This window comes from Tachypleus tridentatus, chromosome 1, assembly GCF_004210375.1.
Source record: "Tachypleus tridentatus isolate NWPU-2018 chromosome 1, ASM421037v1, whole genome shotgun sequence".
In the NCBI taxonomy this organism is placed as follows: Eukaryota; Metazoa; Arthropoda; class Merostomata; order Xiphosura; family Limulidae; genus Tachypleus; species Tachypleus tridentatus.
Window position 1 is genome coordinate 6425715 of NC_134825.1, and position 14739 is coordinate 6440453.

The 14739-nt window shown below is 35.0% G+C and overlaps 1 protein-coding gene across 1 annotated transcript in view; it reads right to left on the minus strand.

Annotated features, from left to right (window-relative positions):
• Window positions 1-880: 880 nt before the first annotated feature.
• Window positions 881-14739, minus strand: part of LOC143236334 (agrin-like) — a 398571-nt gene continuing 384712 nt past the window's right edge. Inside the window, 5 exon segments of the mRNA XM_076474633.1 lie at window positions 881-1633; window positions 2637-2740; window positions 3839-3863; window positions 3866-3937; window positions 3940-4070. Of these exon segments, the coding sequence (XP_076330748.1) occupies window positions 1488-1633; window positions 2637-2740; window positions 3839-3863; window positions 3866-3937; window positions 3940-4070 (478 nt within the window). The 3' untranslated portion in view covers window positions 881-1487.

Below are 14739 nucleotides of genomic sequence, written 5' to 3' on the forward strand. Positions count from 1 at the left end.
AAAACGGTATTCATGTATAAAACGCTTCTACTTAAATAAACACAGGATAACAAGGTGAGTCACACCATTCCCATTTTCTGTTTATCTTATATACTTAAAAAACGGCTGGTATGGGTAGAGAAAGCACTGACAGTGGAGCGAACGACATTTCGACCTTCTTCGGTCATCGTCAGGTTCACAAAGAAAGAAAGGGTTACAGACCGGTAACTGACCGGCCCGGCATGGCCAAGCGTGTTAAGGCGTGCGACTCGTAATCTGAGGGTCGCGAGTTCGCATCCCAGTTCCACCGGACATGCTCGCCCTTTCAGCCGTGGGACGTTATAATGTAACGACCAATCCCACTATTCGTTCGTAAAAGAGTAGCCGAAGAGTTGGCGGTGGGTGGAGATGACTAGCTGCCTTCCCTCTAGTCTTACACTGCTAAATTAGGGACGGCTAGCACAGATAGTCCTCGAGTAGCTTTGTGCGAAATTCAAAAAACAAACAAACAAATCGGTAGCTGACCACATGTTTGAAGGTGGTTGTGTAATTTAGTGAAGGAATGTAGAGGGCGTGCTTGGATATCCAACATCTAAGTAACGGGTTTTCTGGTTTAGAACTCGTTCTCGTTGTTGTGAAGACTATATGATTCTGTTCTATTGGTTCTTTTGTTGTGAAACTGTGCAATTCTATTGCAAGTTCCATTAAGTAAAGAGGGTTTCTGTTATTACAAACAGTAGGAGATAAGATAAATTTACATATGATAATGAACTTCCTATTTTTATTTCCTTCCGTTTCGGAACTATGACTGTATAATTTATAATTATGAGTAAAACAAATGTATCGACTTTAGGAAGCTGTTGAATAAGTTTTAAATCAATGCTTTCTAAGGACACATGGTGAAAAGGGTTTTGATAATAGTTTTATCAATATCGCTTTAGGCCTTGACGACATAACAACACTTCGTTAAATGAAATCAATCACACATATGATTAAAACTTCAATTAATTTCATAGATTGTTACTTTGTTCACATACATACGTATTTGTCAGTATTGAATACGTATCATATAACATCAAACACCTTACTAAGGAACAAGGAACTGAATTATAAGTACTTCGAAAACAAGCGAGAGTCAGTTATTAACTGAACTGTCCATCATGGGTTTTATTGTCATGGTCACCTGAATCAAGTTTTGTTTCACGACTTTTAGGAAGCACCTGCAAACGAAACCTCGCTGAAGAGAGAAGCAGTAAAGTTGGATTTCTGTGACTGAGACCAGCGTTTTCGATTTACTTTCTGACATAAATATATATATATATATATCTCATGTTCATATTGAATATTCTTGAAAACGTAGAGAGGACTATATACATATCCACATTGTCGTAAATACAAGTTGGCACACTGGAAACACTAGAGGTCATCAGTCCAAGTGAAGAAGACGTGGCCTGCAAGTCATTCAACTGTCCAGTCTATAGCAACTACAGGCCAGATCTCACTGTCCATCATGATTTGTCACAAAACTCAACGGCGCCAGACCCATGCATAATAATATATAGTGGGTCTCCATCTACTAGTACTGATTCTATACAACCATTAAAACCGGAATAGTACTGCTCGGGAAGTCCGGTTGGAAGTCCAAGAGAACCACCTGTAAATGAAACATTAATTAATTAATTAATGCACATATTCATCTGTTTACTCAGTTGAACTGTTGACCAGTTCACGAAATCTCGCTGAATTAAATTAATATTCTTGTGAAATGTACATCATCAGTTCATTCACATGTATCACTTAGCGGGTCATGACCTGCAGTTGAACAGCTGCCTACCCTCTAGTCTTACACTGCTAAATTAGGGACGGCTAGCGGATATAGCACTCGTGTAGCTTTGCGCGAAATTAAAAAAAAACAAAAAACATTACTCAGTAGCCTCCTCTATAGTCATCAGTGGTAACTAGGAGGTACGATTTTATTTCTAGTCATGAAGGATTCAAAAAAATATTGTTAAAACGTTCCCAGTGGGACAGCGGTTAGAGTAGGCTGAGATCCGCGGCTCGAATTCCTGTGGTCAACATAGCAGATAGCCAAATGTGGCTTTGTTCTAAATTAAACAAACTTACAAGTTGTTAAAGTATAATATCTGAGTTTTGTAATATACTGTAATGACGAGTAATCAAAGTAAGAATTTAATTATTTCAAACTACATCATGAGGCTCAGAACAGGAAACCAAAATCAACCATAACAATGAACAACAACCGCAGCCTTAAAACTCTTTTATTCAGACACTAACCATGACAGGCAAACTAATGTGGATGGACACGAAAGAATGAGATAATATTACAAGATTGGTAATCAGTGTACGAATACTAGCTGGTAAATGGAGGAGGAACACGTTCCCTTTCTGTCCTATGACAAATGTGGTGAATAACTAAGCCTAATTGTACTTGATATTTAGAAGTTGGTCAGCTGTTACAAACATCGCAACAGTTGGTATATTCTATTGTAAAGACAAATAAACTTGCTCTGTAACTGGTGCTAGTTAACAACAAGAATAGTGAATGACCCTTTTGAGCTAGAGAAAATAAAACAGTGTAAAGGACAGTGAAAGAAACGAAAATACAGACACACAGACAGATGAATAGAGAGACTGACCTAGCCAGAGAACTCCATCAGTATTGAGTTCGTTCGCTCCAGGTTCTGAGGAAGCACTCACTAGGGGGCCGTCGTCTACTCGAAGTGTTCCTACTCTTTCCCTTCTGCAAGAAACAATAGTTATATTTATATATGCAATCTGTGGAGTACAGAAACTTGAAATAATTCTTGACCTAAAGTACGCGGTAAATCTCTGTAAGTAGAAATATAATTAGTTTCAGTGTAAATTTAACAACATTGAATTGTAAATGTACCGATTGGATCGAGCAAATATAAAACAATAAAGTTGAATAACCAGGGTCTGATCAGTGGACTCTGAGGGTGTTAGTCAAACGCAGTAACCACCATATTGGTAGCTCTGACGTTACTGGCGTTTTGAAGACATAATTATGTTTAACGACAACAAGTTGACTAGTGGATTCTGTAGACGTTATTCAAACGTAGAAACCATCATGTTAATATATTTGACTTTGCTAACGTTTTAAAGACAATATAATTACATAATTAGGGTTAACAACAACAATTTTATCAGTGGATCCTGTAGGTGTTACGTAGGCATTCCTTCTTGATGTTCTTTACAAATGTTTTGATGACTATATTGTCACATAATTAGAGTTAAGTACCATTGACTGATGATGCTTCTGTCACAAACCTTTGAGTAACGTTAAATTACCTTTAGTCTGTGAATTGGTAACCATATAATGCCATCAAAGAACGCAAGTGTTCGTGAGTAGAAAGTTCCGGAACATAACAAAGGTTAGAGCGTATTTTCGCTGTGGTACCTCATGATCATCAGAAATTACCTCTACGTTAACAGATGAAGAACATATAACAACGACAGATGTTATCAAACAATTTGAGATTTTTTCACAGCCAGCACAAAGAATGAATTGAAGATCATGTTAAACGTAAATGCAAACTTGATGTGATACAAATCGTTAAAGTGAATTAAACCTAGTCACCTCAAGTCAAACTCTAACAGGGTAATGAATTCCTTTGTGTTTAATCAACTTTGACAACGTTAAACCTCATTTTCATACGTAACTATCTATTTGTTTCTCAGACCGAATATTTAAACGATGAATCTTCGGACAGTGAATCTAAATTTTTATATATCACACAGAATTACATGACATGTAATAAAACAAACGATAAATGAAAAAAAAAATGTGGTGGTATTAAAATTATAAATCGAACATTACCTTTCGATATAGGCTGTGTGCACACACCGTCATCTACTTTACTTAAACTTCGTATTACCAAAAGATGGCGCTGTTTTCCAAGGTTGAAGCTAAATTCAGAAAACCGTTCACAACGGCTAGGGAAAGGTAGTCATCATATATTGTCGCCCCCTTATTTAACCACAACAACAGCCCGTGGTTTTTTGTAGTCTGAAACCTGACCTGAAAGTTGTTCTTTCGTTGACCTTTAACTCTGAAGAAGAAATACTATGTTTTCAAAATATATTAAAATAAAATTAAAATATCAAAGTAAAGAAATTAAACTGGAAAGTAATAATTGTTTCTAAAATGTTATATAATTATAGACAGGTTATTAATTAATTGAACAAAATGCATTAAGTAATACTGTTTTACATAATTATAAAATTTCAAAGATATCGTAATCTATTACCACAGAAGAAACAGGTCAAAAGAACGAGCCAAAGATACGTAGTTTTACAAACATAAGATAAAAGAAAAAGTGGCTTATTATAATAAATACAAATAGAAGGAAATACAGTTAATGTTCAAACTTCTTAGCACCAGAAATAGCCATAATTATCATTAATTCAGGTGATAGTATGTATTTCACAATAACAATAAAACGATAAAAAATTCAGTCTTTATGTCAGGCGTAATTGTTTGTTTGTTGAATTTTGCGTAAAGTCTGTTTGTTTGTTTGTTTTGAATTTCGCACAAAGCTACTCGAGGGCTATCTGTGTTAGCCGTCCCTAATTTAGCAGTGTAAGACTAGAGGGAAGGCAGCTAGTCATCACCACCCACCGCCAACTCTTGGGCTACTCTTTTACCAACGAATAATGGGATTGACCGTCACATTATAACGCACCCACGGCTGGGAGGACGAGCGTATTTGGCGCGACGTGGATGCAAACCCGCGACCCTCAGATAACGAATCGCACGCCTTAACACGCTTGGTCATGCCAGGCCCTGCGTAAAGTCACTCAAAAGAAATGTGCGCAAGATGTCCCTAATTTAGAAGAGATTGACAAGAGAGAAGATAGCTAGTCATCATCATCCACTGCTGACTCTTAATTTACTCTTTGACCCTAAAACAAAAAGACTGACTGTCATAAAATAATACCTCCTGAATTAAAGGGAGAGCATGCTCTCTGAAGGGACTATAACCAGAAACCTCCGGTTACGATTCGAACACTCTTACCATCAGGCCATGCCAGTCCTTCACGATTAATGAAGAAGAAAAAAAAAGCGTTTTAACCAGCAGAAATGAAAAACAACAACCGAAAAATGATATCATGACTATTGCTGGTACAAAATGGACACAGCTTGATATCTAGCGATAAAAGACAGAAAATTACTCGTCTTCCACATCAGAAAGAATGGGAAAAGGAAAGGTGAAAATAATGGTAACTCTACAACTAGCAACGTAAAGAGAAGGAAAGATATCCAGTACCACAGATCATGGAATAAGATAATACTCCAAATGTCAGAAGTATAAGAAAAACTGAAGGTATCTATATATCTCAGAAGGTCAAAGAAAATTTCCTTATCGTCATGGTATCGAAAACAATACAACAAAAAAGGTAAAATAGAATTTAGCTCTAGCATCGTGATGCTTGTTTGTTTGTTTTGAATTTCGTGCAAAGCTACTCGAGGGCTATCTGTTCTTGCCCTCCCTAATTTAGCAGCGTAAGACTTAAGGGAAGGCAGTTAGTCATCGCTACCCACCGCCAACTCTTGGGCTACTCTTTTGCCAACGAATAGTGGGATTGACCGTCACATTATAACGCCCCCACGGCTGAAAGGGCGAGCATGTTTGGTGCGACCGAGACTCGAACCTGCGACCTTCAGATATACGAATCGAACGCCTTAATCCACCTGGCCATGTCGGGCATCGCATAGTGATGCAAGAGACAAAATACGGTATCATTAACAAAACAATTGTAGAACGAAACAGGGAAGTATCCCCAACGTTGCAGATATGAGAACGAAACAGGGAAGTATCCCCAACGTTACAGATATGAGAACGAAACAGGGAAGTATCCCCAACGTTACAGATATGAGAACGAAACAGGGAAGTATCCCCAACGTTACAGATATGAGAACGAAACAGGGAAGTATCCCCAACGTTACAGATATGAGAACGAAACAGGGAAGTATCCCAAACGTCATAGATATGAACCACAAAATGATGTTCCGAGATTTAACTTTACCAGAGTTCGTTTGTTTAGAATTAAGCACAGTGTTACACAATGAGCTATCTGTACTCTGCCCACCATGGGTATCAAAACCCAGTTTTTAGCGATATGAGTGCCGCAGACATATTGCTGTGCCACTGGGGTAGCTACCAGAGTGAGTGGAAACTGCTCGATCATCACAGGTACAACACAAAAGGAATGGTATTCTCAACGTCACAGTCACAATAGAACCGGAATTTCAGTCTTAACTCTACAGGTGCAACACATGAGGGTTTTTATTCTCAGCATGACAGGTACAAAAGAGATTATATAATCAGAAGACGGCGAGAGTAAAAAAAAGTACAGAAACAACAAAACAAAAGAAAAGAAAATGTAAACAAAAACACTTTTAAACCAAGGAATAAATAATCAGGAAAAGTAAGAACAAGAGACAAGAACACTAACAATGAAGAAAGGCTGTATCACACGACATAAGTGTAAAGAGAAGAAAGGCTGTATCACACGACATAAGTGTGAAGAGAAGAAAGTCTGTATCACACGACATACGTGTGAAGAGAAGAAAGGCTGTATCACACGACATAAGTGTAAAGAGAAGAAAGGCTGTATCACACGACGTAAGTGTGAAGAGAAGAAAAGCTGTAACACACGACGTAAGTGTGAAGAGAAGAAAGGATGTATCACACGACATAAGTGTGAAGAGAAGAAAGGCTGTATCACACGACATAAGTGTGAAGAGAAGAAAGTCTGTATCACACGACATACGTGTGAAGAGAAGAAAGGCTGTATCACACGACATAAGTGTAAAGAGAAGAAAGGCTGTATCACACGACGTAATTGTGAAGAGAAGAAAGGCTGTATCACACGACGTCATTGTGAAGAGAAGAAAGGCTGTATCACACGACGTAAGTGTGAAGAGAAGAAAGGCTGTATCACACGACATAAGTGTGAAGAGAAGAAAGGCTGTATCACACGACATAAGTGTAAAGAGAAGAAAGGCTGTATTACACGACATAAGTGTAAAGAGAAGAAAGGCTGTATCACACGACATAAGTGTGAAGAGAAGAAAGGCTGTATCACACGACATAAGTGTGAAGAGAAGAAAGGCTGTATCACATGACATAAGTGTGAAGAGAAGAAAAACTGTATCACACGACATAAGTGTGAAGAGAAGAAAGGCTGTATCACACGACATAAGTGTGAAGAGAAGAAAGGCTGTATCACACGACATAAGTGTGAAGAGAAGAAAGGCTGTATCACACGACATAAGTGTGAAGAGAAGAAAGGCTGTATCACACGACATAAGAGTGAAGAGAAGAAAGGCTGTATCACACGACATAAGTGTAAAGGGAAGAAAGTCTGTATCACACGACATAAGTGTAAAGGGAAGAAAGTCTGTATCACACGACAAAAGTGTGAAGAGAAGAAAGGTTGTATCACACGACATAAGTGTGAAGAGAAGAAAGGCTGTATCACACGACATAAGTGTGAAGAGAAGAAAGGCTGTATCACACGACATAAGTGTGAAGAGAAGAAAGGCTGTATCACACGACATAAGTGTAAAGAGAAGAAAGGCTGTAACACACGACGTAAGTGTAAAGAGAAGAAAGTCTGTATCACACGACAAAAGTGTGAGGAGAAGAAAGGCTGTATCACACGACATAAGTGTGAAGAGAAGAAAGGCTGTATCACACGACATAAGTGCGAAGAGAAGAAAGTCTGTATCATACGACATAAGTATGAAGAGAAGAAAGGCTGTATCACACGACATAAGTGTGAAGAGAAGAAAGGCTGTATCACACGACATAAGTATGTAGAGAAGAAAGGCTGTATCACATGACGTACGTATTAGTAGGAGAAAGGATAGCCCAAAGTCACAATACAAGAAAAGATTAGTCATTTGTTCCATCACGAAAGTCAAAAGGTTATAAGTACAATTTTTATTATGTACTGATAAAAAGTCATAGAATAATGATTACTAAGGAACCAGTAGCCGAAAGTCTGCAGGTAACATAATTACTATATACGTATAAAAAGACAGAGGATACTGATGACTAAAAAATTAGTAGCAGCAACTCTACAGGTTTTAAATAACCTTTTTATTTCGTACGTATAAAACAACAAACGATAGTGATGACTAAGGAACCAGTAGCAGCAGGTCTACAGGTGATAATTAACATTGTTATTATGTACGTATAAAAAGAAGAAAGGATACTGATGACTAAGGAACCAGAAGCAGCAAAACTACATGGTATAAGTAACATTTTATTATGTACGTATATAAAGACCGAGGATACTGATGATTAAGGTATCTGTAGCAGAAAGTCTACAGGTTGTAAGTAACATTTCTAATATGTACGTATAAAAATATAGAAGACACTGATGATTAAAAGACCACTACGAGCAAGTCTACAGGTTATATGTAACATTCTTATTATGTAGTATAAAAAGACAGAGGATAGTGATGACTAAGGAAGAAGTAGCAGCAGGTCTACAGGTTGTATGTAACGTATTTATTATGTACGTACAGAATGACAGAGGATACTGATGACTAAGAAATCAGTAGCAGCAACTCCACAGGTTATAAATTACGTTTTTATAATGTACGTATAAAAAGACAGAGAATAATGATGACTAAGAAACCGGTAGCAGCAAGTCTACAAATTGTAAGTAACATTTTTATTATGTACGTATAAAAAGGCATAGGATACTGATGATTAAGGAACCAGTAGCAGCAAGATTTTAGGTTATATGTAACATTCTTATTATGTACGAATGAAAAAACACAGGATACTGATGACTAAGGAACCAATAGCAGCAACTCCACAAATTATAAATTACGTTTTTATAATGTACGTATAGAAAGACAGCATATACTGAATACTAAAAAACCAGTAGCAGCAAGTCAATAGGTTATAAGTCACATTTTTATTATGTACGTCTAAAAAGACAGAAAATAATGATGACTAATGAAAGAGACGCAACAAGTGTACAGGTTATAATTAATATTTTTATTATGTACGTATAAAAGACAGAGGAGACTGATGAGTAAGTAACCAATAGGAGGAAGTCTATAGGTTATAAGAAACATTTTTCTTACGAACGTATAAAGACACAGAATATACTGATGACTAAGGAACCAGTAGCAGCAAGTCTAGAAGTTATAATTACCTTTTATTAAGTAAGTCTAAAAGACCTAAAAGCAAGTAGCAGCAAGTCTACAGGTTATATGTAACATTTTTATTATGTACCTATAAAAAAACACAGGATACTGATGACTAAGGAAGTAGTAGCAGCAAGTCTACAGGTTGTAAGTAACGTTTTTATTTCGTACGTACAAAACGACAGAGGATACTGATAATTAAAAAACCAGTAGCAGCAGGTCTACCGGTTAAAAGTAACATTTTTATCACGTACGTATAAAACGACAGAAGGTACTGATGACTAAGAAATCAGTAGCAGCAACTCTATAGATTGTAAGTAACATTTCTATTATGTACATGTAAAAATACAGAGAATACTGATGACTAAGGAATCGGTAGCAGCAAGTCTAGAGGTTATAAGTAACATTTTATTAAGTACGTATAAAAAGACAGAATATACTGATGACTAAGGAAACAAAAGCAGGAAGTTTATAAGTTGTAAGTAACATTTTTGTTATGTACGTATAAAAAACATAGGATACTGATGATTAAGGAACAAGTATCAGCAAGTTTTCAGGTTAAAAGTAACATTTTTATTATGTACATATAAAAACACAGAGGATACTGATGACGAAGAAACCAGCAGCAAGTCTACAGGTTGTAAGTAACATTTTTATTATGTACGTATAAAACGACAGAGGATAGTGATGATTAAGGAACTATTAAGAGCAGGTCTACAGGTTATAAGTAACATTCTTATTATGTACGTATAAAAAGACAGAGGATACTAATGACGAAGGAACCAGTAGCTCCAAGTCTACAGGTTGTAAGGAACATTTTTATTATGTACGTAGAAAAAAATAGGATACTGATGACTAAGAAAAAGACACAGCAAGTGTACAGGCTACAATTAACATTTTTATTATGTACGTATAAAAGAGAAAGTTTACTGATGACTAAAAAACCAGTAGCAGCAAGTCTGCAGGTTAAAAGTAACATTTTTATTACATACGTATAAAAAGACAGAAGCTACTGATGACTAAGAAATCAGTAGTAGCAATTCGATAGATTGTAACTAACATTTTTATTATATACGTATAAAAAAATACAGAATACTGATGATTGAGGAACCGGTAGCAGGAAGTCTACAGGTTGTAAGTAAAATTTTATTATGTCCGTATAAAAAGACATACGATATGATGATTAAGGAAGCAGTAACCGCAGGTCTACAGGTTATAAGTAACATTTTTTATTTCGTACGTGTAAAAAGACAGAGAATACTGATGACTAAGATACCAGTAGCAACAACACTACAGGTGATAATTAACATTGTTATTACGTCCGTATAAAAAGGCAGATGATACTGATGACTATAGAAAGAAAAGCATCAAGTCTTTAGGTTATAAGTAATATTTTTGTTATGTACGTATAAAAAACAGAGGAAACTGATAACTAAGAAACGAGAAGCAGCAAGTCTACAGGTTATAAGTAACATTTTTATTATGTACCTATAAAAAGACACAGGATAATGATGACTAAGGAACCAATAGCAGCAAGACTGCAGGTTATAAGTAACATTATTACTATATACGTAATAAAAGACAGAGAATATTGATGATTAAGAACTAGTCGCGGCAAATCGATAGATTGTAAGTAACATTTTTATTATATACGTGTAAAAAGATAGGATACTGATGGCTAAGGAAATAGTAGCAGCAAGTCTACTGGTTGTAAGAAACGTTTTTATTATGTACGTATAGAATCACAGAGGATACTAATGACTAAAAAACAGTAGTAGCAAGTCTACAGGCTAGAAGTAATATTTTTATTATGTACGTATAAAAAGACAGAGGATACTGATGATTAAGGAACCAGTAGCAACAAGTGTACAGGTGAAAAGCAACATTTTTATTATGTACGTATAAAAAGACAGGATACTGATGACTAAGGAACCAGTAGGAAAAAGTTTTGAGGTTATAAGTAACATTCTTAATATGTACTTATAAAAAAACAGAGGATATTGATGACTAAGGAAATATTAGCAAAAAGTCTAGAAGTTATAATTAACGTTTTTATTATGTACGTATAAAAAGACAGAAGATCCTGATGAGTAAGGAACGAGTAGCAGCAAGTCTAGAAGTTGTAAGTAACCTTTTTATTAAGTTCGTATAAAAAGGCAGAGAATAATGATGACAAAAAATCAGTAGCAGCAAGTGTACAGGTTATAAATAACATTTATATTATATACGTAAAAAAGACAGGGGATACTGATGACTAAAAAACCAGTAGTACCGAGTCTGCAGGTTTTAAGTAACATTTTTATTATGTACGTATAAAAACATAGGATACTGATGATTAAGGAACTATTAGCAGCAAGTCTACAGGTTGTAAGTAACATTTTTATTACGTACGTATAGAATCACAGAGGATACTAATGACTAAAGAAAAGTAGCAGGAACTCTATAGGTATAAGTAACATTTAATTATGTACGCATAAAAAGACAGAGTATCTTGATGACTAAGGAACCAGTAGCAGGAAGTCTACAAGTTGTAAGTAACATTTTTATTATGTTGGTATAAAAAAACAGAAGATACTGATGACTAAGGAACCAGTAGTAGCAAGTCTACAGGATATAATGAACATTGTTATTACGTACCTATAAAAAGACTGAAAATACTGATGACTAAGGGACCAAAAGCAGCAAGGTTACAAGTTAAAAATATCATATTTTTATATATGTATAAAGAGACAGAGGATACTGATGACTAAAAAACGAGAAGAATCAAGTCTACATGTTATAAGTAACATTTTTATTACGTACATATAAACCGACAGAAAATACTGATGGTTAAAGAACCAGTAGCAGCAGGTCTACAGGTTATAAGTAAGATATTTAATATGTACGTATAAAATGACAGACTATAATGATGTCTAAGGAACCAGTAGCAGCAAGACTATAGGTTATAAGTGATATTTTTATTACGTATGTATAAAAAGACAGATTACACTGATGACTAAGGAATCAGTAGCAGAGTCTGCAGTTTATCAGTAACATTTTTATTATGTACCTATACAAAGACAGAGGATACTGATGAGTAAAAAACCAGTAGCAGGAAGTCTACAGGTTATAAGTAACATTTTTTATGTACGTATAAAAGACAGAGGATACTGATGACTAAAAAAACCAGTAGTACCAAGTCTACAGGTTGTAAGTAACATATTTATTATGTACCTATAAAACATTAGGATACTGATGATTAAGGAACTAGTAGAAGCAAGTCTACAGGTTGTAAGTAACGTTTTTATTATGTACGTATAGAATCACAGAGGATACTAATGACTAAAAAACAGCAGCAGGAACTCTACAGGTTATAAGTAACATTTTATTATGTACGTATAAAAAAACAGAGAATACTGATGACTAAGGAACTAGTAGCAGCAACTCTACAGGTTATAATGAACATTGTTATTACGTACCTATATAAAGACTGAAAATACTGATGGTTAAAGAACCAGTAGCAGCAGGTCTACCGGTTAAAAGTAAGATATTTAATATGTACGTATAAAGAGACAGACTCTAATGATGAATAAGGAACCAGTAGCAGCAAATCTACAGGTTAAAAGTAACATTTTTATGCACGTATAAAAAGACAGAAGATAATGATAACTAAGGAATCAGTAGAATCGTCTGCAGTTTATCAGTAAAATTGTTATTATGTACCTATACAAAGACAGAGGATACTAATGAGTAAAAAACCAGTAGCAGGAACTCTACAGGTTATAAGTAACATTTTTTTGTACGTATAAAATGACAGGGGATAATGATGACTAAGGAACCAGTAGCAGAGGTCTACAGGGTTGTAAGTAATATTTTTATTATGTACGTTTAAAAAGATAGAGAATACTGATGAGTAAAGAACGTGAAGGAGCAAGTGTTCAGGTTATAAGAAATATTTTTATTATGTACGCCTAAAGAGACAGGGGATACTGATGACTAAGGAACGAGAAGCAGAAAGTCTACAGGTTATAAGTAACATTTTTATTATATACGTATAAAAAGACAGAGGATACTGATGATTAAGGAACTAGTAGCAGCAACTCTACAGGTTGTAAGTAACATTTTTATTGAGTATGTATAGAATCAAGGAGGATACTAATGACAAAAAACAGTAGCAGCAACTCTACAGGTTATAAGTAATATTTTATTATGTACGTATAAAATGACAGAAAATCCTGATGACTAAGGAACCAGTAGCAGCAAGTCTACAAGTTATGAAGAACATTGTTATTATGTACATATAAAAAGACTGAAAATACTGATGACTAAGGAACCAAAAGCAGCAAGGTTACAAGTTAAGAATAACATTTTTTTTGTAGATATAAAGAGACAGAGGATAGTGATGACTAAGGAACGAGAAGAAGCAAGTCTACAGGTTATAAGTAACATTTTTATTACGTACATATAAAATGACAGAAAAAACTGATGGCTAAAGAACCAGTAGCAGCAGGTCTGCAGGTTATAAGTAAGATTTTTATTACGTACGTATAAAAAGACAGAGGATACTGATGACTAAGGAATCTGTAGTAGTAAGTCTATAGGTTATAGGTAACCTTTTCATTATGTACGTATAAAAAGACAGAAGATACTGATGATTAAGGAACCAGTAGCAGCAAGTCTAGAAGTTATAATTAATGTTTTTATTATCTACGTATAACAAAAGAGAGGATTCTGATGACTAAGGAACGAGTAGCAGCAAATCTAGAAGTTGTAAGTAACATTTTTATTACGTTCATATAAAAAGACAGAGAATACTGATGACTATAGAACCGATAGCAGCAAATCTACAGATTGTAAGTAACATTATTATCATGTACGTATAAGGAGACAGAGGATACTGATGACTAAAAAACGAGAAGCAGCAAGTGTAGAGGTTATAAATAACATTTATATTATTTACGTAAAAAGACAGGGGATACTGATGATGAAAAACCAGTAGTACCAAGTCTACAGGTTGTAAGTAACATTTTTATTATGTACGTATAAAAACACAGGATACTGATGATTAAGGAACTATTAGCAGCAAGTCTACAGGTTGTATGTAACGTTTTATTATGTACGTATACAAGGACAGAAGATACTGATGATTAAATAACCAGTAGCAGCAAGTATACAGGTTATAAGTAACATTTTATTATGTACGTATAAAAAGATATAAAATACTGATGATTAAGGAACCAGTAGCAACAAGTCTACAGGTTATAAGTGATATTTATATTATGTACGTAAAAAAGATAGGGAATACTGATGACTAAGAAACCAGTAGCAGTAAGTGTACAGGTTATAAGTAAAATTTTTATAATGTAAGTAGAAAAAACAAAAGTATACTGATGACTAAGGAAACAGTAGTAGCAAGTGTACAGGTTATAATAAACATTTTTATTATACACGTATAAAAAGACAGAGGACACTGATGACTAAGGAACTAGTAGCAGCAAGTCTAGAGGTTATAATTAATGTTTTTATTATGCATGTATTAATAGACGGAAGATACTGATGAATAAAAA